At 46.6% G+C, this 27,833-nt stretch overlaps 1 protein-coding gene across 3 annotated transcripts in view; it reads left to right on the top strand.

Annotated features, from left to right (window-relative positions):
* Window positions 1-26,557, top strand: part of CHRDL2 (chordin like 2) — a 72,538-nt gene extending 45,981 nt beyond the window's left edge. For all 3 annotated transcript variants that reach the window (XM_075919601.1, XM_075919602.1, XM_075919603.1), the window contains exons 7-11: window positions 18-189; window positions 1,459-1,653; window positions 7,850-8,032; window positions 14,503-14,595; window positions 25,672-26,557. In XM_075919601.1, coding sequence (XP_075775716.1) covers window positions 18-189; window positions 1,459-1,653; window positions 7,850-8,032; window positions 14,503-14,595; window positions 25,672-25,751 — 723 coding nt within the window. In that variant the 3' untranslated portion in view covers window positions 25,752-26,557. The remainder of the gene's footprint in view (window positions 1-17; window positions 190-1,458; window positions 1,654-7,849; window positions 8,033-14,502; window positions 14,596-25,671) is intronic.
* The last annotated feature ends 1,276 nt before the right edge of the window (window positions 26,558-27,833 follow it).

Genomic DNA, 27,833 nt, shown 5'->3' with positions numbered 1-27,833 from the left:
CGTTCTTGTTTCTACAGAGACACTCTCAAGAGCAGTGCTCGGGGGAGATGGGGAGCCAGAGATCGCTTGGCGCGACTGCTTCCAGCGGGATCCGTTCCTCGCTGGAGTTCCTTCCCAGGGGCTTCAAGCCAAAGGGCGGGGGAGGCGGCACCACCGTCAAAATCATCTTGAAGGACAAGCCCAAGAAAGGTAACCACAGGGCGCGGTGCCTGCCTGGTGCTGGGGCAGAGGGGATCTGCCCTTGGAATCGGAAGTCGCGCATCTGCCGGTGACAAGTCAGCTCAAAAGCCATGCCTGGGGTGGCTCCGTAATGGGGTCGCCTCATTACGGGCCCAGCTCATTCCTCCCCAAGGCATGCCTCTTCCCAGGCAAAAGGAGCATGTGGGGAGAGATTCTGCTTCTGTGGCCACCTTGCAGTGGGGCGGGGCTGATGTGGGACACAAGGTTGGGGCGTTACAGTAGCACCTGAAAGCACCACCTGAGATCAAGGCTTCATTGTGCAGGGTGCTGCACACACACAGTGAGAGACAGCCCTTACCCCAGGGACCCGCAGTCCAACCAGACAAGACAGAAGGGGAAACTGAGGCATGGAGCAGTGAAACGATTTGCTCCAGGTCACCCAGAAGCAGAGGCAGGGATAACACAACGCTCTCCTGATCTCTATCCACTAGACTGTGCTGCCCTTGGAAAACCTGCCAAAACATTTACACAGCCCGGGCTGGGCCTGTGGTCACTTTTCTATGGAGCTGCCCCTCGCGTCAGCAGCAGAAGTGGGCTAGTCTCTGCCAGCATGGCACTGCTTGGGTACCCTCCTCCGGAAGGATCTCAGGGGTGCTAGAAAACGGGGAGGAGCAAGACAAACCCGGCAGACAGAGCCATGTGGGAAAACTCAAGTAACTTGGGGTTGCTTTCTTCCTCCAGCTCCCTCCTGGGGATTTGTCCCTAGGATGGGACATTCTGACCGCTGGATGGGAGCCCTCCAAGGAAAATCAGAGCCCACAGCTACTTGGGCTGCCTTTCAGTAGGTGGCGCTCTTCCCCCGGAGTCCATGCTGAACCGATGCTTGTTATTAAGGAGCCCAGTGTTCATGGAGAGGCTTTTTTTCAGATCTAGTCTTGGCAGCTCACATTCATTAAAGATCTCAGTGCAATGTATGCAGGAGTAGGCCTGTGAACCCGACCATCCTGGCCAAAATCCAGCTCTCGTAGCTCCATTCTCCTGCTTCAGTCCCCCTGGGGGTTTCAAGTGGCTCTCGTTTGCATACTCACCTTCTGGCCTGCAATATTCTGTAGTATTGCTGCTGCCGTGTTGTGCCCCAGAAGGGGCTGCGTGGCAGTGGTGGGTGCTGCAGCTTCCTGATAGCTTTGCAAAGTGCTTTGAGATCCATCCGGACGAAGGGCGCCATACAGATGTACATTACAATGATTATTTGTATTGCCCTTTTCCCTTTCCCGTCAGCTTGCATGTACAGTGGGAAGACCTACTCCCATGGAGAAGTTTGGCATCCCATCTTCCGTCTCTATGGAGTCCTACCATGCATCCTGTGTACCTGCAGGGACGGGATCCAGGACTGCCAGAAGATTACGTGTCCCAAGGAATATCCCTGTGAATATCCTGAGAAAGTAGAAGGGAAATGTTGTAAAACGTGCCCAGGTAGGTAGGAAAACAGATCATCTCTCTTTGCCAGTATTCGCTGCTCTCTCCTGGGGTTTTGCCTTCACTTACTGCTGGGGTTTCTTTCCTTTGCCTTGTTTTAACACCCCAGTCCTAGGTATGCACTAGCTGAACTTCAAACACCAGTTAGTTCATGGAGTGCGCTGCCTTCTGGTCAATGCCTGGCCCGTTGCCCACTCTCCTGTCTCCACTTTCTGGCTGTGGACCCACATCATTTCCTGGGTCCGTGGCATCTGCTTCAGTACACTGCCCTGCATCAGTGCCTGCCACTCCGTTCTCCCCCGTTCTGGGGGTTTCAGTAGTCCTTAGTCCATGCACCAGCCGCCATGGCCAATTGGAGCCCCACACTTTAGCCCCTTGCCTCAGGGGCAAGACGCTGTCTCTATAGGGCCACACTCTTCCACAGCCAGGAGTGGCATAAGGGGAGAGTGGAGGGACCCAGGCCCTCCCACTATCCTGGGCCCAACCCAGGGACCCTCTGGTAGCTGCCATGTCCTGCCCTCTGTCTCTCCCTTCTACTGCCCACGCTCCCTGGGCCACTTCCCCAGGACCCTTGCACCCACTCAGCCTTTATTTCAAGGCCTGAACTCTGGCAGTGACTAGCCAGAGATCTCCTTGCCCTGTTACCGTACCCAGCACTGCTTTGTCCCCAGTTCAGCCCTTCTTCTCAAAGAGCCTGTCTTTCTTCCTTCCTGGTCAAAGCGAGAGTGAGCACCTCTCACTCCTCCAGCCTTTTATAGGGCCCAGCCTGGCCCCGATTGGCTGACTTCTCCCTTCCTCTGATTGGCCAGGTTTGTGCCAACTCCCTCCTGCCTGCTTTTAACCCTTTCCCTGCTGCAGTGGGGCAGTTGCCCCACTACACGAGTCATGTGATGCTAGTGGGCTAAGCACATGTATGTGTTAGCAAATTTAGGGTCCAGCTGTATACATTAACATGGATTTATCTGTCTCCTGATTGGATTCTGGTCTTTTTGTGAAAACTTTCTCGTTTGAATCATAGAAATTAGAGATGGAAATATGCCCTACCCCCTTCAAATGAAGAACTGTTTCTTACATTATGTCCCTCTGTACTTCATTTAGCTTCAGTTTAGACAGTGAAACTTCTACTACTGCCTTAGGATTCTACTCAAGGGGCAGGAATTGCTACATGAAATTGTATGGGCCGTGTGCTACATGAAGTCTGAATAGATGATCACCGTGGCCCCTTCTGACATTGAAATCTATGAATCTCACTGCTAGGAACTTTTTCCTAGTGTACATTGACTGTAACTTAAATACTTTGGTGCAGCCTAAATGATTCCCCCTCACTCCTTCCATTCCTCGTAGGCCGTTATCGCACCTCCCCTACTTCGGCATTGATAAGCCACGTCACATCATTTTGTTATTGACGTCAGCAGAATAAGGGGTTGGCCCAAATTCTTTTCCAAGCAGTTTCCAAGGCTGTTGTCCTCTCACCTTCCATGCAGGGAGAGGGTCTTTGAACCCAGTAGCTCTGATAGAGGAGCTGGCTGGTTTTAATCAGTGTACACATCCAAGTGGGGAGGGGCCAGGGATCCTGGTCGCAGAGGAACTGTTACGATGCAGAGGTGCTTTTTTTTTCAACGTGTATTGTTTATCTAGCACTGGTGTGTCTTCTGCTCAGAGGAGAGGTTGGCTGCTGAGGTTTGTGAGTTCTAGACCCACCTCTACCACTGATTCGTTGTGTTGTCTGGGGGCAAGTCACATAATTATTCAGTGCCGTACGTGCTCCCATTGGTACCTCCAAGGGGTGTTGGAAGGCTTATTGGGAAAATGCTCTGAAAGGTGCAAAGAGGTGCAATTTGCTCTTGCTAGAATCCGTGCAGTATGGCTAGTGGTGCTATACATCCTCTGTTGGGCCATCTTGGTCTGAAAGGCTATGTCTACACTACAGAGTTTTTGTGCAAAAACTCGCAGAGCGTCCACACCTCAAGCACGTTTTTGTGCAAGTATAACGAAAGAACAGAGGGGGTTTTCTGGCGTAGGTATTCCTCTTTCTACGAGGAATAACTCCTTTTTGCGCAATAATTCTTTCTCAAAAAGGTGTGTGTGGATAGGCAACAGGGGGGTTTGCACAAAAACAGGAAAGAGGAAAAAGAACAGAGGCGTTGGTGGCCATTCTGTGGATAGCTATCAGTCCTCTCTTTCAAGAGAGCATCCATGCAGTCTGGATGCTCTCTTGCGCAAAAGCACATTGCTTTTTCGATGCACTCTTGCAGTGCGGACACTCTCTTGCACATGAAGTCTGTAGTGTAGACTTATCCTAATGGGGGTTTTGCCTGCTTTAGGACTATTAAGGCCAGTGTTGGCAAAGGAGGAGGAGGGTAGGCTAGGTACACCTCTGTCAGCATCCTGATAAATCCTAAATCCAGACAGCTCTGTGAATGCTCACGTTATGGTCATTGCAAAACACCACTCTTTTTCTCTCTCTCTCAGGATTCTGAGGTCGTTTACATCAGTGTAAAATAGGAGGTGCAGTAACGGGAGACCCACCACTGTAGAACTGGTTTGAGAGCAGAATCAGACCCCGTACTCTCACTCCTAAAATAAACTCCCTTTATTTATTTATAACCACACTTTCTCTGGAGTAGTGTGAAAAGCTTACCGGCCAAAAGGGTGAGAAAACAAGGCTAAATTCAGCCGTGGGAGGGAGCTTCGCGGAGTTCCAGGAACCTCAACCAAATGCAACAAACCCGCTTCCAACTCTGAAAGCTAATTCTTAATTACTCCCAAAGCCAAAAATCGACCGCACGTTCACTTGGGAGTGTTAAACATTGCCCAAGGTTGTAAATATCCCTCCAGCCCATCCTCCCCACTGACACGGCAGGCCAGAGTCCACGGGCTCATGTCAAGGTGGGTGGGTGATACCTCAATAAGTGCGGGCGAATGATTATAAAGGGGGCTGATTCTGATCTTGCTTCTCCCTCGGGCCCGATCCTGAAGCTACAGGGACGTGCACCAGCCACAGATCTAGTGGCCAGTTTACTTTGGTGCCCTCCCCTTGACTTAATTGCAACTATCCCTGTTTGTTTGGGAAAAGTGAGATCACAAGCAAGCCCAGTAAGTTTGTACTGGTGTAAATGACATGCCAATGGGCCACAAGAGTGGGGTGCAGCTGGAAGGGCCCCTAGCAGGCAGATGTCAGGAGGTGCCAACTCAGGATTCTTCTCTAGGATGCATCTGTTTTAATCAGGAGTCACCACTCTGAAGACAATGGGTTTACCCATGTCAAGCCACAGGGAGGATCAGGCCCCCAGTTCTTTAATACACATCTTGTGAGACTTTCCTCTCAGTCACTGCTCAGGACAGGAAGTTTTGCTTTGTTTTCCTGGAGCCCACTCCTGAAAAGCATGAGTTGCCCCAGTACTAACACTGTACCGAGCACTTCCCTACTAGAGTCTCCACAGCCCTCAGCCTTCCCCTGGAGGGAGGTCCGGCAGGTGATCCACGGGTGAGGTTGATCAGTCCCACATGGTAGGCCCGTGTGTTACATACACACGCGAATTAAAGCCTCCACTAGCATAGCCTCAGTGGAGCTGTGCAGAGCTACAGCAGCTGAGGAACTGAGCCAAAGACTGGAAAATCATCCCCCAAATTCAGGTGTGTTCACATGCCAGGACGATGTGGTTTAAGCCCTGTTTTATCCCCACCAAAGCCAATGTGCGGGTATCAACACAGCATTTTAGAGCAAGCCCCCAGCTCAGGTTGACACACTTGGGCTAATGGGGCTTGTGCTGGTGTGTTAAAAATAGCGGTGTAGACCAGTGTTTCTCAATCTTTTTTATAAAGTACCCCCTTTAAAAAAAATTATAAGTACCCCCAGTACCTACAGTTTTCAGACACACAACATTTATTTCTACCATTGCAACACATTTGTTTCAACAACTTAATCGTAGCCGGGTGAGTGATGAAATTTTTGGGTGTAAAAAGTACAAAAATAATATAGCACTGTAAAACTTAAACAACAATTCAGTCATCTCAAAATTTCAGTTGTGTTGACGTACCCCTCAGACTTCTCTCAAGTACCCCTAAGGGTACTCGTACCACTGGTTGAGAAACACTGATCATGGCAAGCCCTGTAGACAGTGCTTGGAAGTTGCAGTTTGAGCTCTGAAGTCTCCGCCTCTTCCCCCCCCCCCTTCCCTAGATGTGCCCCTAAGAGAGCCTCATGCGTAGGGGGGACAAATCAAGTTGAGATCCACCAGCAGGACCTGAGATGAGAATTTTGCCTAGTTTTGATTTGGGAAGGTTTTCAGTTGGAGGCTATTTGAAGCCTGTTGCTTTCTATGAACATCACGGAGGTGGTGAATGGGAAAAATAATATTTTCCCCACAACCTATATGACCAATAGGGAGGATAGGGTCATGCATCTAGATATACTGTCATTAGAAAAGGTTCGGAGAAGGGCAGCTAAAATAATTAGGGGTTTGCAACTGGTCCCATATGGGGAGAGATTAAAGAGACTAGGACTTTTCAGCTTGGAAAGGAGGATATTAAGGGGGGATATGATAGAGGTCTATAAAATAATGAGTGGTGTGGAGAAAGTGAATAAGGAAAATTTATTTACTTATTCCCATAATATAAGAACTAGGGGCCACCAAATGAAATTAATGGGCAGCAGGTTTAAAACAAATACAAGGAAGTTCTTCTTCACACAGCGCACAGTCAACCTGTAGAACTCCTTGCCTGAGGAGGTTGTAAAGGCTAGAACTATAACAGGGGTTAAAACAGAACTAGATAAATTCATGGAGGTTAAGTCCATTAATGGCTATTAGCCAAGATGGGTAAGGAATGGTGTCCCTAGCCTCTGTTTGTCAGAGGATGGTGAGGGATGGCAAGAGAGAAATCGCTTGATTATTACCTGTTTGGTTCACTCCCTCTGGGGCACCTGTCATTGGCCACTGTTGGCAGACAGGATACTGGGCTGGATGGATCTTTTGTCTGACCCAGCATGGCCATTCTTATGTTCTTATGATTCAAAAAGATCTGGATAAACTGGAGAAATGGTCTGAGATAAATAGGATGAAGTTTAATAAGGACAAATGCAAAGAACTCCACTTAGGAGGGAACAATCAGTTTCACACATAGGCTATGGCTACACTATGGGTATGGCTACACTAGCCACCCTAGTTCAAACTAGGGTGGCTAATGTAGTCATTTGAACTTGCAAATGAAGCCCGGGATTTAAATATCCCAGGCTTCATTTGCATGTTCCCGGGTGCCGCCATTTTTAAATGCCCGGTAGCTTGAACTACCTGCCCGCGGCTACACGTGGCACGGGCTAGGTAGTTCGAATTAACACTTTTAATTCGAACTACCATTACTCCTGATTGCAGCGTGTAGCCGCGGGCAGGTAGTTCTAGCTACCAGGCATTTAAAAATGGCGGCGCCTGGGAACATGCAAATGAAACCCGGGATATTTAAATCCCGGTCTTCATTTGCAAGTTCGAATGACTACATTAGCCACCCTCGTTCAAACTAGGGTGGATAGTGTAGCCATACCCTAAGAGTTTTGCTGCAAGAGCTAATGCAAATAAAGTGTGGATTAGTATTTTCTCGCACTTCATTTGCATACTCTCTTACATTCCGTTTTTGCGCTAGAGGTTTTTGTGCAAAAACAGGCAGTGTGGCCATGGCCGTTTTGTGCAAAATACCCTTTTTCGACAAGATCCTTATGCCTTGAAAATATGACCTATGAGGGAAGACTAAAGTTTTTCCTAATGTCCAACTTAAAACTCCTTTGCTGCAATTTAAGCCCATTGCTTCTTGTCCAATTCTCAGAGGCCAAGAAGAAGAATTTTTTCTCTCTCCTCCCTATAACACCCTTTTAGATACTTGAAAACTGCTATCATGTCCCCTCTTAGTCTTGTCTTTTCTAAATTAAACAAACTCAGTTCCTTCAGCCTTCCCTCATAGCTCATGTTTTCTAGACCTTTCATTATTTTTGTTGCTCTTCTCTGGACCTTCTTCAATTTCTCCACGTCTTTCTTGAAATATAGTGCCCAGAACTGGACACAATATTCCAACTGAGGCTTAATCAGTGCAGAGTGGAGCAGAAGAGTGACTTATCGTGTCTTGCTCACTGCACTCTTCGTCATGCTGCTCTTCTTGGCTACGTATCTGGGAAACAACTAATGGTGACTTTGTTTGTGCCTAGATACCAAAGTCAAGCCCACTGATGAAATAAATACCTCCCGATGTGCCAAGAATCTGAACCGGGTCTTGGTCTACATGTTTGTGCCACCCAGCTCTGAGAGCCCAAAGGAAAATCTGAGAAAAATAGCAGTCGTGAAAGACTCTTCTGAGGAGGTGGAAATGTACAGCTGGAAACTGGTAAAAGGTTAGTCTAGTAAATTATATCAGCAGAGGATTTGTAAGGTTTATTTGAAGGGTCATTGGACATACCTGTTTAGTCGTCTCTCCAGCTTTAGCAGGAGAATCACATTTTTTGGCTTCTTCCTGTGGTGCTTCTACCTAGGAACCTTAGTCTGAGGATTTGGAGAGCTATGGGGATGCTTTCTAGCAGGGGTGGGCAATAATTTTGATAGGGTCCACTCCAAGATTTTGTAAGTAGTCAAGAGACACCGTTTTCTATGGCTGGGCTGTGGAGTCTGAGATGCAGGTTGGGTGCAGAAGGGAGCTGGGGTAGGGAATTGGGTTGTAGGAGAGGATGTGGGGTCTGGGAAGGAGTTTGGGTGAAGGAGGAGGTTGTAACATGGGTCAGGGCACTGAGGTGCAGGAGGGGGTCTGGGTAAGGGTGAAGGAGAGGATTATGACCTGCAGGAGAGGTGTAGGGAGGGAGTTATGACCTGGGACAGGGGTGCAGGAGTAGGTGCAGGGATTTGGGTTGTGACGTGGGACAGGTGCTTGGGGAGCTAGGTCTGTGAGGGGGTACAGGTGCATGAGCAGGGTTACAGAGGGTTTGGGCTACATGAGGTAGCGTGTGCGGGGGGGTGGAAGAGGGTTGGAAAGAGGGAAGGGCTGGGGTGCCAGAGGCAGGCTCTGGCCAGGAGACACTTATCTAGATGTCTCCTGTCCTGCCCTTCTCTCCCTCCCCCACACACGCTGCTTAGAGCAGCCGGCTGTGGGGCCCATGTGCTACTCTGAGTACTGCAAGCCCCAGGAGGGTGGGGGAGAGTATTTTGCACACTGCCTGCCTTGCAAACAGGCAGCTCCCGTTGGCAAGTTTGTGCTGGGGTAGGGGCAGCATAGACCACCTCTCTCCCTCTCCACCCTCCTCCCTCCCCCCTGCCCAGCGGTGCTCAGAGGGGCACATGGCCCCTGAAGATGGCCACTTTGAGCGGCACACTGAGATTGGGCAGGATCCTGCTGGGCCGTGGGATGGATCTGACGACTTGGCGGGCCGTATTTTGCCTGCCCCTGCTCTAGACACATCCATGTAACCCAAGTCGGATCCATGTAACCCGGGGACTGCCTGTAGTTAAAGGGCCTGATCCTGGGCCCGGGGAAATCAGTGCAAACTTTGCTACTGATTTCAGAGAAGGCAAGAGGACACTCTTCATGCATTTTGTCTGAGGATCTCAAAGCACATTGAAAATATAGAATGAGAGAAAAATTGACCTGGATGGGAAGGGAACATCTAATCCAGCCCCCGTACACTTAGACCTAACATCATCTTCATTTAGTAAGAACAGCAATCCCCTTTGAGACATTATAAAGCACTGGCATTGATTGTTAATTCTGTTTCAATGCACTGGGCACTGGCACGGGGCTGGGGGCTGGGGGCAGGGAGCAGGAGGAAATAAGTTTTGAGGAGACAGTTGCAGGAGCAGGGGAATGGAATTGGCATGGTAAAGAGGATCTGTCTTTGCCTTAGCCCCCGGCCTCTATCTGCTGTCATCCCCTAGCTGTAGTCACGTCACAGGGTGGAGCACACATACTGGGGTTGTTTTTTTCCGTCCCTGTCTATTTTTAGTCAGGCAGTCGATAAGACAGTTTTATGGGAGCATTTTTCATGTTGGGTTTTAAATAGCAGCACTCTAAAAACAGACATTAAAGGCCATTATTAGTACTGAAAAGAAAGAGCTGGCATTAGCAGATTCTCTCTCTCTCTTTCTCACACACACACACACGCATGTGTGCACACATGCTACACACACTCATCAGAACACACCAGGAAATACTGGATGAGGTTCTATGGCCTTGATAAGGCCAGAATAGCTGATCAAAAGGGTACGTTTTGGCTTTTCTGTGAAAAGGCGCAATACTCACTGTCTCAGAAACAGACACGTGTACCTTGTGGGCCAGGCCTGGGTCAGCTGAAATGCTTTCTCTCACCACACTCATCTATGCTGCTGCCAGCACTGTGTAGCACTCTACATAGACATGCTTGGGGCTATGTCAGTTCGCACATGGACACGCAGGGTACGTCTACACTGCACCCTTATTTTGAAATAAGCTATTCCAGAAGAAATACTCCAAAATAGCTTATTTCGAAATAGCACGTCTACTCAACAGGGAAGCTTCAAAATTAGTCTGAGGCAGGCTTCCCTAAGGTGAATGTGCTAGCTCGAATTAGGGCCCCAGGAGGCACTGGGGAGAAATTAGTTAGAATGGCCTTAGAGAGGAGCTATTTCGAAATAGCAGCCATGGAGCATCCACACTACTGCTATTCCAAAATAGCTATTTTGGAATAGACGTTATTCCTCATGGAATGAGATTTACAGAAGTCGAAATAAGCCATCCGTTATTTTGAATTTATTTTGAACTAACAAAATTGCTGTGTAGACACTCCCATTGTTATTTCGAAATAACTGACGTTATTTTGAAGTAACTGTGCTGTGTAGACGCCCTCGCAAATTGTCAGGGCTTCCCTGAGGAGGTTTTCTCACATGGCTCTGACTGTTGCTGGACTCAGAAGGGCAGCGATGGGCCCTTTGCCCACGAGGCAAGGTGAATGAAGGAGAAAAGCAGTAGCCACTGGGCTCCTTCAGGGGTCAGGACATCTGTCTCTCTCCCCCTATCTGCCAGCCCTGCTGGATCCTCTGAGCCCTTCAAACAGAAGACTGCTCTGGGAACCCCCTATGGGTCCTACTGAAATGGATTCTCCAGCGTGATCCACACGCCACTTTGATCTTTCGCAGCTAAGGAAGTTAAATGTTTTCTAGTCATTTAACTAAGGTACTTATATGGCCCCCATCACCAGAGTATCCAAGCCCCTTTGTTCTCCCAACATATTTCTCCTCACAGCACCCCGTGAGGTAAGACAGAGCTGTTATCCTTCTTCCACAGATGAGGAGCTGAGGCCCAAAGTGACTAGGTGACTTACGCAGGGTCATATGCGGTGTTTGTGTCAGAAGAGGAATCAAGCACAGGTGTCCCACAACTCAGACGGGCACCTTATTCACTGGCATACTTCAGCCTTCCTCATTAGATCATTAATGAAGCCTCTAAGCACCGCAGTAAGGGGGGCATTATATCCATCCTATACACAGGCTGCCCAAAGCCACAGATCGGCTCAGGAACAGAGCCAGAAATGGAGCCCCGGAGTCAGGATTAAGGCAGAGTGACACTTTTTGGCGACTAGTAAACTTACCAAAAAAGTATTTCTCTGGGCGCCAAAACAATGTATGAGGTTGGGTCAAATTTGGCTGAAAAACCCCTGCAAACAAACATTTTGGAAATATCAGTCTGAAATGACATTTTTTAAATGCGACATTCGACCTGAAGGAAAATGTTCAGTGTTTTTTTTTTTAATTTCTTTGAGAAGAACTGAAAAAGCTCATAGACTCATAAACTCATAGACTTTAAGGTCTGAAGGAACCATTTTGATCATCTAGTCTGACCCCCTGCACAATGCAGGCCACAGAATCTCACCCACCCACTGCTAGAATAATCCTCTCACCTATATCTCAGATATTGAAGTCCTTGAAACGATGATTCAAAGACCCCAAGATGCAGAGAATCCTCCTGCTAGTGACCCGTGCCCCATGCTACAGAGGAAGGCAAAAAACCTCCAGGGCCTCTGCCAATCTACCCTGGAGGAAAATTCCTTCCCGACCCCAAATATGGCGATCAGCTGAAATCAGCTCAATTTGAGTTTGAAATGAACCGCTTTTTCAAATATTTCGATTTGGTCAAAAAATCAATGATTCCCTCAGCTCTAGTCATGCCTTTGAGTCCTCTGATTTAACCACTAAATGACACTTCCTCTCACGTCCCAAATCAGTGGACACAGAGACAATTTGCGTATCTTTTTCAGCTTTTCTTTCAAAGGAGGCTTTTCCGAAATCTGGCACGTCCACACAGCACCAAATTTCAGAAAAACCTTCTCTTTCGAGACATCCCTTCTTCCTTGTGAAACGAGGTTTACAGGGATGGTGAAAGAACGTGTCCGCTTTTCCGAAATTTTTCTGGTATCCCGGAAAAGAGCTGCAGTCTAGACATAGCCTAAGTGGGTGGATGAGAAAGGATGTTCCAGGCACATACCTGGCACATTTGTCAGCTCTTCGCTACTCAGTATGAATGTTACAATACCCAATCCATTTTAAAGGTCATCTCCATTGCTAAATACGTGTTCTGGTTCTCTTGAATTAAACAATTGACTCAGCCACCCCCACTCCCATTGTGACTCGGTACCGAAGAAGCATAAATCTATGTTGAAATATTTTTTTATGTATTTCCTATTCAAGCTACATTTCTCAGCTGGGGGATTTAGAAAAAGTTGGCTGCTGCTTATCTAGAAAAATGAAATATGAATCACCAGCCCCATGGATGCAGGAAAGAGGGGCTCTGAAAGGAAGACTGTGCAGATGAGGCCGGAGGTCTTTGTCAGGAGGGCAGTGAGATAGTGAGGGATGTCTTGTTATTGCCATTGCCTGTGTTATGGTAGCAGCTAATGTCTGCAGCTGAGAACAGGGACCCATTGTACTAGATGCTGTAGCTGGGGTGTCCAAGGGCTACTGTTATTGGTTATTACTGTGATTCCAGAGTTCTTTTGAAATAATGATGTTTCAGTGCAAGGTTTTTGCATCTTCCTTTGAAGTATCTGGTGCTGTGGCACTTGGACACAGAATAATGAACTAGCTAATGGGTGGCAAGGCATTGCAGAGGGATCGCTCCAAACGGGCTGACGGGGCCACAAAATGGTAGCTGAATGCAGTGCTGATATGTGCAAAGTAATGCACACTGGAACAAATAATGCCAACTCTCTGTATATAATGATGATTTGGAAGGGTACATCTACACTACATGGCTATTTGGGGATACCGGAGGTATCCTGAAAGAGCTACTCTGCGTCTACACAAGCTGTATGCTATTTCACCATCACTGTAAACCCCATTGCATGAGGGTTAAGGGATGGCTCAAAATAGCACATTATTTTGAAATTTGGCACTGTGTAGATGTGCCAAATTTCAAAATAAGCAATTTTGAAAGTCATTGTGTAGACACCCTAAAAAAGAGCTGTTACCATCTCCCAAAGGGTGCGTCTACACTGCAGGGCTTAACTCGAAATAAGCTATGCAAATTGAGCTATGTCAATTGTGTAGCTTATTTCAAAATAGGGAGCGTCTATACAGCATTTATTTAGAAATTGAGCTCTCTTCCTCCGACTTCTCTTATTCCTCGTACAATGAGAGTTACAGGAGTCGGAGTAAGAAGTCCTCCAGCTTGACAGCATTTTGACACTATTTTGAAATAACTGCCTGCTGTGTAGACGTGAACTAAGTTATTTTGGTACAGCGCTAGTTATTTCAAAATAGTGTTGCAGTGTAGACATACCCTTTAAAGAGATCTTGGAGTCACCATAGATCATTCTCTGAAAATTTCTGCTCGGTGCACAGCAGCAGTCAAAACGGCTAACAATAAGTTAGGGTCTACTGGGAAAGGGATAGATAATAAGCCAGGGTATGTCTACACTACCCCGCTAGTTTGAACTAGCAGGGTAGTGTAGACATACCCCCAGAAAATATCATGATGCCCCTATACAAGTCCCTGTGCACCCACATCTTGAATACTGCATGCAGTTCTGGTTGCCCTATCTCAAAAAGGATACAGTGGAAATGGAAGAGGTTCAGAGAAGAAAGGGCAAGAAAGATGATCAAGAGTATGTACGGGTTTCCATATGAGCAGCAACTGAGAAGATTAGGGATGTTCAGCTTTGACAAGAGAGGGCTTGGGGGGATATGACAGAGGTCTATAACATGAATGGTGGAGAAAGTGAATAAGGAAGTTTTATTTACTTTTTCCTGTAATAGAAAAACAAGAACCTGCCCCATGAAATTAATAGGCTGTGGGTTTAATACAAGCAAGAGGAAGTACTTTTCCCCACAATTCACAACTAGCCTGTGGAACTCATTGCCACAGGATGTCATGAAGGCCAAAATATGCCTAAGTTCAGAAAAGAGCTGGTAAGTTCATGGAGATAGGTCCATCAATGGCTACTAGCCAATATGGTCAGGGATGCAACCCCATGGATGTGGTGACCCTAAACCTCTGACTATCTGAAGCCAGGGTTAGAAGCCGGGATGGATCTCTCCATAATTGCTCTGTTCTATACACTCTCCTTGACTCTCTGGTACAGGCCACTGTTGGAGTAGGATACTAGGTAAGATTGACCATGATCTGACATGGCAGCTCTTGTATACTTAGATGGACAACAGGTCTGATCCAGCCTGTCACTTCCACTGTTCCTATGTTTTTTCTTTCTAATTAGCTAATGAAAGAGAAGGGGGGGGGGGAGTGGCGTATTTTTTTGGCTGGAGATGGGGTTGTTGTTTTTTTAAACAGACATGATCAGTAAACTACAACTGGCTGTAAGATGCTCATACCAATTGTCTTTGTCCCCAGGAATATTTCATTTGATACAGATCAAGAAGATCAGGAAACAGGAGTTCAGCCCAGAAGCACAGAACTTTAGGCTGATCACCAGAACAAATGAAGGTATAAATAAAAATATATAAATCTTTCTCCTGTAAACTCTGGGGCTACATCTACACTGGCCCCTTTTCCGGAAGGGGCATGTAAATTTCACTAGTCGTCGTAGGGAAATCCGCGGGGGATTTAAATATCCCCCGCGGCATTTAAATAAAAATGTCCGCCGCTTTTTTCCGGCTTTTAAAAAAGCCGGAAAAGAGCGTCTAGACTGGCCCCGATCCTCCGGAAAAAGTGCCCTTTTCCGGAGGGTCTTATTCCTACTTCAAAGGGCACTTTTTCTGGAGGATCGGGGCCAGTCTAGACGCTCTTTTCCGGCTTTTTTAAAAGCCGGAAAAAAGCGGCGGACATTTTTATTTAAATGCCGCGGGGGATATTTAAATCCCCCGCGGATTTCCCTACGACGACTAGTGAAATTTACATGCCCCTTCCGGAAAAGGGGCCAGTGTAGACGTAGCCTGGGTTTACTGGAGACTGGGTTCTACCAGTATTAGTCCTGGGATCAATAGTCGTTCCATAAAGATCTTTTTTACCCCACTGAGCAAAGGTGGGGAAATGAAATACAGTGCGAGCAAGCTGACTTGTTCACATTTAACAAAAGGACACAACCTAAGTGTCTTCCAACACATTCACAGTCCGCTTTGTTACCAGTCACATCTTTACTTTATAATATTTGAAAGGGCTGCCAAGGTCCTTAAAATGGACACATGATTATGCAACCCAAAGGTTACATCCCTCCAAAGTCCGTAAAACTGTTTGATTTTTTTATATCTAATCCATCTGGCATTACTGGAAAAAGTGAGGCAATGGATTTGAGAAAAAAAAACCACTCACTGAAATATTAAAATCCTCTTTAAGGTTCCTGGAAGTGTGTAAATGTTGTAAGAATCTGTCGTCACCAGAGCCCATGCCGACAGAGAGTGGTTGTGGAGGACCTCATCCATACAGTCATTCACCTCTAGGTTGCCTGTTCTAGTTTAGCCCGTGCCAACACTGACTATGTTGTTCAGCAATTTATGTAACATGAGCATGAGGGTCTCAGCCAGGCCCACTGATAGGGGGGGGACAAAGGGGTCAACTGCCCCGGGGCCAGCCAGCGGCACTGCCACCATGGCAGCAACAGCGCACGGAGCCAAAGTGCTGTGTGGCATGTCCTAACACCAGGCTGCCCCACGGATGGACCTGGCTCCCACATTCAGAAAGCAGGATAAGGGACCTCTGAAATCAGGGAGGTGGAGTGGGATCCACCAGGAAACTTGGGGAAAGGGCATCAGCCTCTAGAGCACAGGGTGGTGGGCTCAATCCTACCCCCCTCCGCCCACCCAGGCAGCGGCTGGGCAGGCAACACTGGCACCCCCACGAATCAATACACCTGCATTAGGAAGCAGGATAAGGAACACCTGGTAGGTAGGTAGGTGAGGTGGCTTCCCAAGTGCCCTAGGAGATAGGGCATTTGTATGGAGACCACAGGCTGGTGGGCTTGAGTCCTACCACCCACCCTGGGAGCAGGCAAACAGCCAACACAGGCTCCCCCATAGCAGGAGCTGGCTCTAGCACACGGAAGGCAGAATTAGGTAAACCCAAAGGCTATGCCTAGACTGCCCCCTCTTATGCAAAAAAATATGCAAATGAGGCAAAGCATAGACTATCACCACACCTCATTTGCATAATTAATCAGGCTCTCTTCTTGTGCAAAAACCCCCTTTTGCTCAAGAGCCATTCTTCCTGAAAAAAAAAAGAGAATGAATGGCTCTTGAGCAAAAGCCTCTTGCGCAAAAACGGAGCCTCATTAATTATGCAAATGAGGCACAATGCTATTCCACATTTCACCTCATCAGCATATTTTTTGCACAAGAGGGGGCAGTCTAGACATAGCCAAAAGGTACAGCAATGGGGTGGGTTGTGGAGTGGCCTAAGGGACAGGGCATTTGTCTGGGGACAGCAAGGTGGGGGGCTCAAGTTCTGCCCCTCCTCCACTGGGCCTGGAGCCCTCCTCATACCCCATCTCCCTGGGAAGGAGATGAAGTGTATATCAGGCCATTGATTTCAAAGGGCCCTGAACCAGCGTTGTATTAAGTTACTTGCTATCTATTTGGTGGATAATTAGAGGACTTTGGTCTCTGAGTCCATATTTCCCTTCCTGATTATTTCATGCATCAAGGTTCCTCTATGCAGTAAACACTGACTCCGTGAACTTCATTGCAGAGCAGTGTGTGCTGTCTGGAGAGCTTGTTTTTAACCTTTGACTCTTGCTTCTGTCCCCGATTTTAATTTTTTGTGCACTTAGATCCTGGGTGGTGTGGTCTGTCCGTCCCCTCAAGAGACAGGGTCTCTGGAGGGTCTGCTCAGAATCTCTGGATTTTCAATAGAGCGGTCCCATTTGTGAGCACTCACATTCCTGAGTCATGCACAGTACAACACTGTTGAAAGTTATGCACAGTGGAGATTTCAAGAACAAAAATTAATTGGACTGAAAAACAGCCAAGGCAGAAATGCCTAAAATGGCTGTTTAAAATTCCTTTTGTTCATCCTTATTTCGCCCCCACATGGATTAACACCGTGTCACTGTGATCCTGTTTTTCCTGATGAAGCTTCCGATGACCTAAGCACCCTGCCCTCTGCGATTTCACAAGTGTGCCGCTTTGAAAGGCATTGTGGTGTGAAAAAAATGGCTGCATTGTGCAATCATCAATTAGAGTTACTGAGATTTCTAGGAAAGCATTGGCCAGAGATTGCTTAGTGACAGGAGACTAATTCAGCTAGAAAATATTCTTCCCAGATATGGTGGGATGCAGAATCCTTCCTGGGATTAACGGGGCTGAGATCAGCTGCCGTCAGAAGTAGGAAGGTTTCAAAGAATACTGGAATTAGAAACTCACTAGTAATACAAAAGACAGCCTCCCCAGTAGGGATGTAAAAAATTAACCGGTTACCCGGTGATCATTAGCTTTATTGGTGGGCTTACCCAGTAACCAATAAATCAGAGGGCTCTGCTTGCAGCGGACCTCCTAGCAGGACTCCGGCTGGGGGAGACCCTCCCTGGAGCAGTCCCTGCTGCAGAATCCCAGCTGCTCTGCACCAGCCGTCCACACTTAACCAGTTATATGATTACAATGATAGCATTGAAACAATTAACTTTTTAAATGGGTATTTACATCCCTACACCCCAGCACCTTTTGTGGCTGATTTTGAAACAGGGTAGAATGTCTATTGTGACATTTCTCAGTAAAATACATCCGAACCAATATACAACAGCACTTCTTCGGGACAGTGTGTCCTACCCATTCGAAATAGATACATGGCCCCACAACCATAGCATCTGAGCAGATCATCATTTTAATATATTTATCCCCTTAGCACTCCCGTGAGGTAGGAATCATAGAATCACAGAAGTGGAAGGGACCTCGGGAGGTCATCAAGTCCAGTCCCCTGCACTCATAGCAGGACTAAGCACCATCTAGATCAAGGTAGGCAAATGCCAGCCTATAGCCTGGATCCAGATCCAGCCCCCACTGCTATATTTACCTGCAGTCTCAGGTACCAACAATCGCTGCTCCCATTGGCCACAGATCCCCATTCCCAGCCAATGGGAGCTACAGGAAGGGGGGTCCCAGTCTGTGCCACTTCCCACGGCTCCCATTGTCTGGGAACAGTGATCCACGGTCAACAGGAGCTGAGATCACTGGTACCTGTAGCCGGGCAAGTAAATATAGCAGCTGCGACCTGCCCAGGGTGAACTGATGCATGTTATTGCCCACCCCTGATCTAGACCAACCCTGACAGGTGTTTGTCTAACTGTCTCTTACATATCTCTAGTGATGGAGATTCCACAACCTCCCTGGGCAATTTATTCCAGTGTTTAACCATCCTGACAGTTAGGAAGTTTTTCCTAATGTCCAACCTAAACATCCCTTGCTGCAATTTAAGCCCATTGCTTCTTGTCCTATCCTTGTTAAGCATAATATTTTTTCTCCCTCCTCCCTGAAACACCCTTTTAGGTACCTGAAAGCTCTTACCATGTCCCCCCTCAGTCTTCTCTTTTCCAAAATAAACAAAGCCAGTTCTTTCAGTCTAACCTCATAGGTCATGTTTTCTAGACCTTTAATCATTTTTGGTGCTCTTCTCTGGACCTTCTCCAATTTGTCCACATCTTTCCTGAAATATGGTGCCCAGAACTGGACACAACACTCCAGTTGAGGCCTAATCAGTACAGAGTAAAGCAGAAGAATGACTTCTCTTGTCTTGCTTAGAAGACATTAAACTGTTAATGCATCCAAGAATTATGTTTGCTTTTTTTTTTTTTTTTTTTGCAATTGTGTCACACCATTAGCTCATATGTAGCTTGTGGTCTACTCTGATCCCTAGATCCCTTTCTGCAGTACTCCTTCCTAGACAGTTACTTCCCATTCTTTGTGTATGAAAGTGATTGTTTCTCCCAATGTGGAGTACTTTGCATTCATCCTATTTGCCTCAGATTATTTCGTCAGTTTGTCCAGAACATTTTGAATTAGAACCCTATCCTCCAAAACAGTTGGGATTGATCCTGCCTGGGGAAGAGGGCTGGACTTGATGACCTCCTGAGGTCTCTTACAGCTCTATTATTCTGTGATTCTATGAACAGTGTTTCTCAACTTTTTTTATAAAGTACCCCTTTTTTCAAAAAAAAAATTATAAGTACCCCCTGTACCGTCCGTTTTCAGACACACACATTTTTTTCTACCATTGCAACACATTGGTTTAAACATCTTAATCGTAGCCGGGCGGGTGATGAAATTTTTGGGTGTAAAAAGTACAAAAATAATAAAACGTAAAACTTAACTGGAATTTGGAGAAAACTGAATTTTTCTTTTGTGTTAATGTACCCCTCAGACTTCTCTCGAGTACCCCTAAGGGTACTCATATCACTGGTTGAGAAACACTGCTCCAAAACACTTGCAATCCTTCCCAGTTTGGTATCATCCACAAACTTTATCAGCATATTCTTTATGCCATTATCTAAATTGTTGATGAAGATATTGAACAGTCCCAAAACCGATCCTTGTGAAACCCCACTATTTATGCCCTTCCTGTGAATCATTGATAACTACTGTCTCAGAATGAGTGTCAGAAGGGTAGCCATGTTAGTCTGTATCTGCAAAAACAATTAGGAGTCCTGTAGCATCTTAGGGCATGCCTACACTGGGGACTCATTTTGAAATAACCCCCTTTTTTCGAAATAACAAAGCGAATGTCCACACTACCAAGCCCGTTATTTCGAAATACAGGGCTTATTATTTTGAAATAATAACTCCTGCTTGTGAAGAGGAATAGCTTATTTCAAAAATAGTTATTTCAGGAGTTATTATTTCAAAATAACTTATTTAAAAATAACTCCCTAGTGTAGATATAGCCTTTGGGTACATCTAGACTACCGGGTTTTGTCGACAGAAGTTTTGTCGACAGTATCTGTTGACAAAACTTCTGTCGACAAAGAGCGTCCAGACACATTGAGTTCTGTCAACAAAGCAAGCTGCTTTGTCGACAGAACCCTGTAGTCTAGACGCAACCCTACAGGCAATAACACCTTCTGTCGACAGAGTTCTGTCGACAGAAGGTGTTATGCCTCGTAAAATGAGGTATACCAGCGTCGACAAAACTGCTGAGTTCTGTCGACCTTATGTCGACAGAACTCAGCGGTAGTGTAGACGCTGGTATAGTTTTGTCGACAAAAGTCCACTTTTGTCGACAAAACTCAGTAGTCTAGACACACCCTTTGAGAGTAACATATTTATGAGGGCATACCCAGTGGAATAGTGTGCTCTTGTACCCTTAATAATATCCCTTAATCAATGAGAGACCAGGAAATAGTTTATGCCCTCATAAAACTGTTAGTCTCTAAGGTGCCACTTATAGCAGTCCCATTTAGATTGTATTTCCCTAGGTTATTGATAAGAAGGTCATGTGAGACTGTATCAAATGCTTTACTAAAGTCTAGGTATGCCATGTCCACAGCTTCTCCCTCATCCACAAGGGTTGATATCCTATCAAAGAGAGCGATCAGATTGTTCTGACATGATTTGCTCTGTTGCTTATCACCTTATGATCTTCCAGATATTTGCAAATGGATTCCTTAATTATTTGCTCCGTTATCTTTCCTGGCACAGAAGTTGAGCTGACTGGTCTGTAGTTTACTGGGTTGTCCTTGTTTCCCTCTTTATAGAGAGGCACTATATTTGTCCTTTTTCAGTCTTCTGGAATCTCTGCCATCCTCCATGACTTTTCAAAGGTGATAGCTAATGGCTCCGATAGCTCCTCAATCAGCTTGAGTATTCTAGGATGCATTTCATCCAGCCCTGGTAACTTAAAGGTATCAAACTTTTCTAAGTAATTTGTAACTTGTTCTTTGCCTATTTTAACTTCTGAACCTAACTCCTTTCTCGAGCATTCACAATTGTAAGCATCCAGTCACCAAAGCTTCTTGGTGAAAATGGAAACAAAGAAGTCATTAAGCACCTTTCCACAGTTTCTATTTTTGTTTTTCCCTCTTCATTGAGCAATGGGCCTACCCTGTCTTTGATCTTCATCTTACTTCTAATATATTTGTAGAATGTTTTCTTGTTACCCTTTATGTCTCCAATTAGACTGAGTTAATTTTGTGCCTTCGCCTTTCTAATTTTGCCCACACAAACTTGTGCTATTTGTTTATATTCATTTTTACTTTGACCTAATTTCCATTTTTTATAGAAGTCCTTTTTGATTTTTAAATAATTCAAGATCTCCAGGTGAAGCCAGGGTGGTTTCTGGCGATACTTCCTATCTTTTCTATGCAGTGTGCTTTTGCCCTTAATAATGTCCCCTAGCCAATGAGAGGCCAGGAAAAAAGCCCATCACAAGTTATGACCAATCACAACAAGATTGTGGTTTGTGACCAATCACAATGAGGTAACTGAATGTGGATTTCAGAGTTCCAAGGAGGAGCTAGAGAGTTAGCAAATTTTACCCCCAAAATATATTGAATTGGTTAAATTGCACCCCCAAAATGTATTGTATTGATTTTGATAAGGAATACATTTGAGAAAAATGTGCTATTTTCTTCCATGCTCCATAAACACAAAAAGAAGTGCAGTTCTTCCAAACACCAGCATAATACAAATGATTAGTTCCAATAATACTTAGCGCTTCTATCATTTACCATGTTGACAAGGGCTCGATCTTCATCTGGTGTAAACTGCCTTCATCTTCTGAGGAGCTGGTCCTAACTAATTAAATTGCACAATACCTTTCAGAGGTAGATGAGGATTATTTAATCCCCATTCCACAGGCTGAGAAACCTTGTAGGCAGGGTGATTTGCCAAAGATTACACCAGAAATCTTGGGTGGAGGTTGAAACCACATCTCCTGACAGCCACATGTTATTTTGATTACAGGCAGTCCCCGAGTTACGCGGATCCGACTTACGTCGGATCCGCAGTTACGAACGGGGCACTTCCTCTCCCTGGTCTCGAGCAGACCAGGGAGAGGAAGCAAAGCGGCGGCGGAACGCGCAGCCAGCTCTGCTCCCCCCCCCCTCCCCCGTCTGCAGACCAGGGGGAGGGGGAGCAGAGCGGAGCAGAGCAGAGCGGCGGAACGCGCAGCCAGCTGACAGCCCAGACGTGTCTGGGCTGTCAGCTGGCCGCGCGTTCTGCCGCTCTGCTCTGCTCCGCTCTGCTCCCCCTCCCCCTGGTCTGCAGACCAGGGGGAGGGGGAGCAGAGCGGAGCACGCGGCCAGCTGACAGCCCAGACGCGTCTGGGCTGTCAGCTGGCCGCGCGTTCCGCCGCTCTGCTGTGCTCCGCTCTGCTCCCCCTCCCCCTGATCTGCAGGGGGGGGGGGAGCACAGCGGAGCACGCGGCCAGCTGACAGCCCAGATGCGTCTGGGCTGTCAGCTGGCCGCGCGTTCTGCCGCTCTGCTCTGCTCTGCTCGGCTTCCCCTCCCCCTGGTCTGCAAACCATGGGGGGGGGGGGAGAAGCAGAGCGGAGCACGCGGCCAGCTGACAGCCCAGACGCGTCTGGGCTGTCAGCTGCCCGCGTGTTCCGCCGCTTTGCTCCCCGTCCCCCTGGTCTGCAGACCAGGGGGACGGGGAGCAAAGCAGAGCAAAGCCACGGAGCCCGAGGGCAGCAGGATAGCCACGGCGCGTCTGGGCTGTCCCGCTGCCCCCGTGCTCCGCGGCTTTGCTCCGGACGCCTGTGGTACAGCAGCTGGGGCGCTGCCGGTTGGTCCCGTAGCGCCGCTCTGGGTGCCACTGGACCAACCCAGCAGCACCCGAGCTGCTCTGCCCCAGGTGTCCCCTAGTCAGCAGCTGCTGAAAATGACCAGTGGCTGACTACAGGAAGCCCCTGCCCCGGGCTTCCTGGAATCAGCCGCTGATCAGTTTCAGCAGCAGCTGACTTGGGGATGCCTGGGGTTCTTAAGTTGAATCTGTATGTAAGTCAGAACTGGCGTCCAGATTCAGCCATTGTTGAAACTGATCAGTTTCAGCAGCGGCTGAATCTGGACGCCAGTTCCGACTTACATACAGATTCAACTTAAGAACAAACCTACAGTCCCTATCTTGTACGTAACCCGGGGACTGCCTGTAGTTGTATGATCATAGTGCATAGAGACCCCCAAAGAGATAATGGCTCCATTATGCTAGGCACAGTATATATGCATGTTAAGAGATAGTCCCTGCCCCTAAGGTTTTATAGTCTAGTTAGACAAGCCAGAACTAAAAGAGATAGGAGAAAGAAGCACTGAGATATGAACTGAGTTGACCAAGGCCGCAGAGAAAATCAGTGGCCGAGCCTTGAGTCTGCCCTCCATCCCAAAGTCATGGGATAGGTTGGAGTAACTGCATAGAAGGGTTTAAACTGGAATGAGTGTGGAGCTGCTGGAGGGCTAGTGACGGGGGTTATGTAGCTGTTTCTTGTTGTATTTGAGGGCAGCAGCTTGCTATCTATGTTTGAATCTAGAGACTTGGGATTTAGGCAGCCTAGGGTGTGAGGAGTCTATGCACAGCAATCTTGTTTTTGGGACAGTCATGCATAGTTTCCATTGTTCTAAAACGGGAAGAAAAAGGTAACTACATAGGGTATGTCTACACTACCCCGCTAGTTCGAACTAGCGGGGTAATGTAGGCATACCGCAATTGCAAATGAAGCCCGGGATTTGAATTTCCCAGGCTTCATTTGCATAAGCGGGGCGCCGCCATTTTTAAATCCCCGCATTCCACGAGGAGTAACGGTAGTTCGAACTAGGAAGCCTAGTTCGAACTACCTAGTTCGTGCCGCGTGTAGCTGTGCGGCACGGGGTTCGAACCAGCCGGGATTTTAAAATGCTTATGTAAATGAAGCCCGGGAAATTCAAATCCCAGGCTTCATTTGCAATTGCGGTATGCCTACATTACCCCGCTATTTCGAAATAGCGGGGTAGTGTAGACATACCCATAAGGACTCCTGGGGTGCTGGTTTTCCATCCATCTCTTCCCTTATCTAACCCTTTGCTTCGGGCCTGTAGCTTTTTGGGCAGGGGGGCTAAGGTCTCTTTCTATTTTGGGACTGTAGGTCCTACTCAAAAGCATAAGGGAAAACTGATGTGGAAAACCCCTAACATCACCCAGGAGGGATGGTTTCAGCCTCTGAAATCCCCACGCTCTGTGGAAAATCAATATGGAGTCAGACTTGATGGGGCACTACGCTAATGCAAATATAGAAGTAATAATAATAGTGTGAGCTCACTACCTGCAGCTCTCCCTGGTGAGATCTTAGGGTATGTCTACACTACCCCGCTAGTTCGAACTAGCGGGGTAATGTATGCATACCGAACATGCAAATGAAGCCCGGGATTTGAATTTCCCGGGCTTCATTTGCATAAGCGGGGAGCCGCCATTTTTAAATCCCTGCTGGTTCGAACCCCGTGTAGCGCGGCCGGTAGTTCGGAATAGGAATCCTAGTCCGAACTACCTAGTTCGAGCCCCGTGTAACTGCGCTACACGGGGTTCGAACCAGCGGGGATTTAAAAATGGCGGCTCCCCGCTTATGCAAATGAAGCCCGGGAAATTCAAATCCCGGGCTTCATTTGCACGTTCGGTATGCATACATTACCCCGCTAGTTCGAACTAGCGGGGTAGTGTAGACATACCCTTACAGACTTTAACACAGATAAGTAAAGACCCCAGGGCACAGACCAGGGAGTTAGCTCTGGTTTTCCTGAGCCACCTTTCTCCCAACACAGGCTTTGGAATGCCACCCTCTGCCCCATGGATGGCTGAATGTCAGAGGTGAGGCGATCCCGGGAGATATTTGACTTCACTCAGACACCACTCCCATTGAAGTCTGGGGGTTTGCCCGAGCACAGACTGCAGGATCAAGTCCATAACTTGACAGATTTTAGGACCCATCAGCATCATCATGATAACCCTACTATGTCCTATGCAAAACAGATCACTGAATTTCACTCTGCAGTGAAGTATTATTCTATAATCCACCCTTTGCAAAGTCCTGTATTTTCGGATTTTTCAGGATGGGAAGTGTGATATCAATGGTCTCTTTGTTTCATTCTGCTTCCCCATCTGTCTCTTGTCTTATCCTGCGATTGTAAGTATAGGATAACGCTCTCTTTGGGTATGTCGACACAGCAACATTATTTCGAAATAACTAGAGTTATATGAAAATAACTTAGTCCACGTCTACACAGCAGGCAGTTATTTCACAATAATGTCAAAATACTGTCCATCTGGAGGACTTCTTACTCTGACTCCTGTAACCCTCATTGTACAAGGAGTAAGGGAAGTTGGAGGAGGAGGGCTCTATTTCAAAATAAGAGCTGTGTAGATGCTCCCAATTTCGAAATAAGCTACACAATTGATGTAGCTCAATTTGCGTTTTTTATTTTGAGTTAAGCCCTGCTGTGTAGATGCACCCTCAGTGTCCTGAGTTTGTACAGCACCTAGCACATGGAGTCTTGGTCCATGAGTAAGGATCCTGGCACCATGGTAATACAAATAATAATTATTTATTACTATTACATTCCCAATAAGGCAAGTTTCAGAGAGTCATCTGTAGTGAATATGTCTTCTGTTCTCATTTAGGTCACTGGAACATTTTCAGAGCCCAAACATCAGGGCTTCAGATGACAGAGAGTCCAGAGAAAGAAACAAAGAACTTGTAAAAAAAAACAAATTTTATATATTAAATATATATGAAAAAAGTTGCATTATTAAATAAACTTGCACAGCAATAAAAGGAAAGAAAGACAGCTGTCAACAAAAAACGTAAGCAATTAAAGCAACGAGGACAACAGATCTGCGTCGGAAACACGGCTACAACCATGGAGGGACATCCTTTGGAATGTTCCAACAGATGGGTTGGGGGAGTCAGACCCTCGTCTCCTACTCATCCAAGATTTCAGATGTGCAAAAAAAGAAGACGACAGGAGGGAGGCAACACACCTCATGCACTGTGAAGAGAGAAAATACAGGCTGTGGTTCCCAGCTTTGTATCTCTAACCAGTATCATGGACTACCCGTGAAACAGCACAGGAGACTTGTTCCTTCTACCATTATCATCTTAAAGGAGACCTGCTAAGAGAGAAAATCTCCATTGTTTCCTTTTTAATATGCAGAGCATTTGTTTTGTCTACAAACTCTATTGCTTTAGAAATATCAGCTCTTCAACTGTTTTAGCTGTAAGACTCTTTGGAGGACTGGAGAACTAGTGATGTTATAATCCCACATAACATCATCACGGCAAGTCTCCAAGAGATGGAGCCCCTCTGCAGACTAGCGTAGGCCCTAATTCAGCCAGACATTCAAGTACAGGCCAAACATTAATCCTATGAATAGTTGCACATTCTTCAGTAGAACTATTCATATTCATAAAGTTAGGTGACATGCTTAGGTTCCTGGCTGAATCAGGGTCCTAAATAGGGACAACTCCAAGGGTATATCTAGACTACATGCCTCTGTCGCCAGAAGCATGTAAATTAGACTACCTGACATAGTCAATGAATCCGGGATTTAAATATCCCCGGCTTCATTAAAATAAAAATGGCTGCTGCACTCTGCCGACTCAGCTGATCATCAGCACAGTGTGGCAGTCAAGACGCGGATTGGTTGACAGGGAACACCTTTGTCGACTGCTCCTGTAAACCTCATTTCATGAAGCATAAGGGAGCAGTTGACAAAGACGTTCCCTGTCGACCAATCTGCGTCTTGACTGCTGCGCTGTGCCGACGATCAGCTGAGCCGGCATAGCACGGCGGCCATTTTATTTTAATGAAGCTGGGGATATTTAAATCCCAGCTTCATTGACTATGTCGGGTAGTCTAATTTACATGCCTCTGACAACAGAGGCATGTAGTCTAGACATACCCCAAGAGATTAATCCAATTGTTTACAAAACTTTATATTCCCTTTGATTTACTGACTGCCTATTTAACTCATATGCCCAACAAAGAGGAAGGAGAAAAATTCTTCTTGAGAAAGATTCAAACATCCTTCACCCTCTACCTAATAGATAAAAAAGCTCCCATTCCAGTTATTTTTTCCTCAAAGGAGGCCTCCAGCAACAAACAGAGATGACACAATTTGATATTCTTGATATTTCTAAGGTGGAAAAGGAGCATGCTTTTTTTTTAAACACAGAGGCTATGTCTACACTGGCGCGATCTTGCACCAGAGCTATGCAAATGAGGCTAAGTGTGGAATATCGCTGAGCTTCATTTGCATATCTAATGAGCCGCTATTTGTGCGGAAGAGGCTCTTGCGCAAGAAGGAGCGTCTACACTGCCCCTTCTTGCGCAAGAAAAACCCTCTTGTGCAATGTTGTTATTCCTGAAAATAATCAGCATGACAGCATTGCACAAGAGGGTTTTTCTTGCACAAGAAGGGGCAGTGTAGACGCTCCTTCTTGCGCAAGAGCCTCTTCCGCAAAATTGGCAGCTCATTAGATATGCAAATGAGGCTCGGCGATATTCCACGCTTAGCCTCATTTGCATAGCTCTGGCTCAAGATCGTGCCACTGTAGACATAGCCTAAGGGAGAGAAATGGTTAGTCCTCCTTTATGCATCATAAAGAAAAAAAATGCAGAACCAACAGATAATTTTTTCTCTTTGCAGGTCACCTATGTTTACTTTTCAGGGCCACATGCTGATGTAGAGCATCATGCTCTAAAACTTAAAAAAAGTTAACTACAGTGCTTAGAAATCCCCATGAAATGCAAGGGCCCAATTCATCCCTACTGTAACTGCAC

The sequence above is a fragment of the Pelodiscus sinensis genome, chromosome 1 (genome assembly GCF_049634645.1).
Source record: "Pelodiscus sinensis isolate JC-2024 chromosome 1, ASM4963464v1, whole genome shotgun sequence".
NCBI lineage: Eukaryota > Metazoa > Chordata > Testudines > Trionychidae > Pelodiscus > Pelodiscus sinensis.
The sequence above is the reverse complement of the archived record's forward strand: the minus strand, read 5'-3'. Positions and strand labels throughout refer to the sequence as shown.